The sequence below is a fragment of the Cetorhinus maximus genome, chromosome 6 (genome assembly GCF_964194155.1).
Source record: "Cetorhinus maximus chromosome 6, sCetMax3.hap1.1, whole genome shotgun sequence".
NCBI classification, from domain to species: domain Eukaryota; kingdom Metazoa; phylum Chordata; class Chondrichthyes; order Lamniformes; family Cetorhinidae; genus Cetorhinus; species Cetorhinus maximus.
The window spans coordinates 155,202,573-155,204,482 of record NC_135884.1 but is presented as its reverse complement, the minus strand read 5'-3'; the positions used below and the strand labels follow the sequence as shown (position 1 = coordinate 155,204,482).

General features: G+C 60.7%; 1 protein-coding gene across 1 annotated transcript; it reads left to right on the top strand.

The window, feature by feature from the left end:
- The first annotated feature begins 380 nt into the window (after positions 1-380).
- On the top strand, positions 381-1,514 carry LOC144681435 (carbohydrate sulfotransferase 8-like). The gene has a single exon (XM_078543023.1). It carries the CDS (start codon positions 381-383, stop codon positions 1,512-1,514), a length of 1,134 nt encoding a protein of 377 aa, XP_078399149.1.
- Positions 1,515-1,910: the final 396 nt, after the last annotated feature.

Sequence of the window (1,910 nt, the reverse complement as noted above, 5' to 3'; positions counted from 1 at the left end):
CCCTGGGTTAGAGAGAGAGGGGAAATCAGGCAGGGTTCCTGCTCCTGATCACTGTCCAGTGATCCCTGGGTTAGAGAGAGAGGGGAAATCAGCCAGGGTTCCTGCTCCTGATCACTGTCCAGTGATCCCTGGGTTAGAGAGAGAGAGGGGAAATCAGGCAGGGTTCCTGCTCCTGATCACTGTCTCTCCTGGTAAATGTTGGGTGCTGTGTGAGGACAGGATCAGATTGTGATGCCTTCCCTGGCCAAAAAGCCGTCACTAATTCCCTAAGCTCGGGAGTTGGAGAGATGGGAATTTTATGCAGATCCCAGTGAGAGCTCAGGCCTGGGGAAAATGTAGGAATAAAATATAAATATAAAATATAAAGATACAATAGAAATATGATGAAAAATACACCTTGCCCTAAAACGTTCTTCTTCCTCCCACAGCATTGGTGTGACTGGAGCCTGAAGACAAGGAGTACCCCCCCTCCGGCGGCTGTGACCTCTGACCCAACACATGACCCCCCGCCCGGGCACAAGGACAGGCCCCAGGGGAGGGGGTCCCGGTCGCCGGACTGGCCCCAGTCCCAGGGGAGGCAGAGGGGGGCAGAGCCCTCCACACAGAGCGGGCGAAGGAGGAAGCTGCAGGAGCCCGAGCCCCCCGTGAGGGCCCAGCCCCGGGAGGCAGCTGAGCGTCGTCGGCTGAGGGAGGTGCAGCAGGGCCGGAGGAGGCGGGTGGCCCAGGCCTGCCGGAGGTACCGGGAGGCGGGCGGGCCCAGGCTGCTGGCCCCTCACCACGTGTCGAGGATCTACGTGGAGGAGCAGTACCGCCTGCTGTACTGCGAGGTCCCCAAGGCCGGCTGCTCCAACTGGAAGCGGGTACTGATGGTCCTGGGGGGCTGGGCTGGATCCACAGCCCAGATCCAGCACAAGGCCGCGCACTACGGCAACTCCCTGAGGCGGCTGGACAGCTTTGACCGGGAGGGGATGTGGCTCCGACTGCGCACCTACACCAAGCTGCTGTTCGTCCGGGAGCCTCTCGAGCGCCTGGTCTCCGCCTTCCGGGACAAGTTCGAGCAGCCCAACGCCTACTACCACCCGGTGTTCGGCACGGCCATCATCGCCCGCTACCGGCCAAACGCCACCCAGGAGGCCCTCAGCACCGGCTCGGGGGTCACCTTCCCCGAGTTTGTCCGCTACCTGCTGGACTCGGGCCGGCCGGTGGGGATGGACATCCACTGGGAGCCGGTTAGCCATCTGTGCAGCCCCTGCCTGGTCCACTACGACTTCATTGGCCACTTTGAGAGCCTGGAGAGCGAGGCTGACTCCGTCCTCCGGCTGATCGGGGCCCCCGGGAACCTCACGTACCCTCACTTCAAGGACCGGCACTCCTGGGAGGAGCGCACCAGCCCCCGCATCAGCCACCAATACCTGGCACAGCTTTCACCCAGCGACCGACACCGGGCGTTCCACTTCTACCAGAGCGACTACGCCATGTTCAACTACCCCAAACCAGCGGCAATCCTCGATTAACCAGCCTGGGAAAACCAGCCGAACTCGGGGCCCAGATTGGTCAGCGCCCAAACCAAACATCCATCCGATTGACGTCAAGCCCCATTTTCACTGGGAAACCAATTCTCTCGTTTCCCGCTAGAGACAAGGAGCGATTTCACACCCAACTGCCAATAACGCAACTCCCGGCAACTGGGGAGCGGGTGGCAGGGGGACTGGGTCGTGTTGGTGGGGGGAGAGGGGGCAGTGTGTGCCCAAAGAGAGCGAGGGAGCAGCTTGGGCAGAACACCATGGTAGAGAGTGGACCCCAACATACACCACTTATTGCCTAGGCTCCCATTGCCAAGGTCTTGGGTATGGGAATAAAAACAGAAAATTGCTGGAGAAACTCAGCAGGTCTGACAGCATCTGTGGAGA

Excerpts from the sequence above, each read along its gene's own strand:
- LOC144681435 (XM_078543023.1), top strand. The coding sequence starts at position 381 with ATGATGAAAAATACACCTTGCCCTAAAACGTTCTTCTTCCTCCCACAG.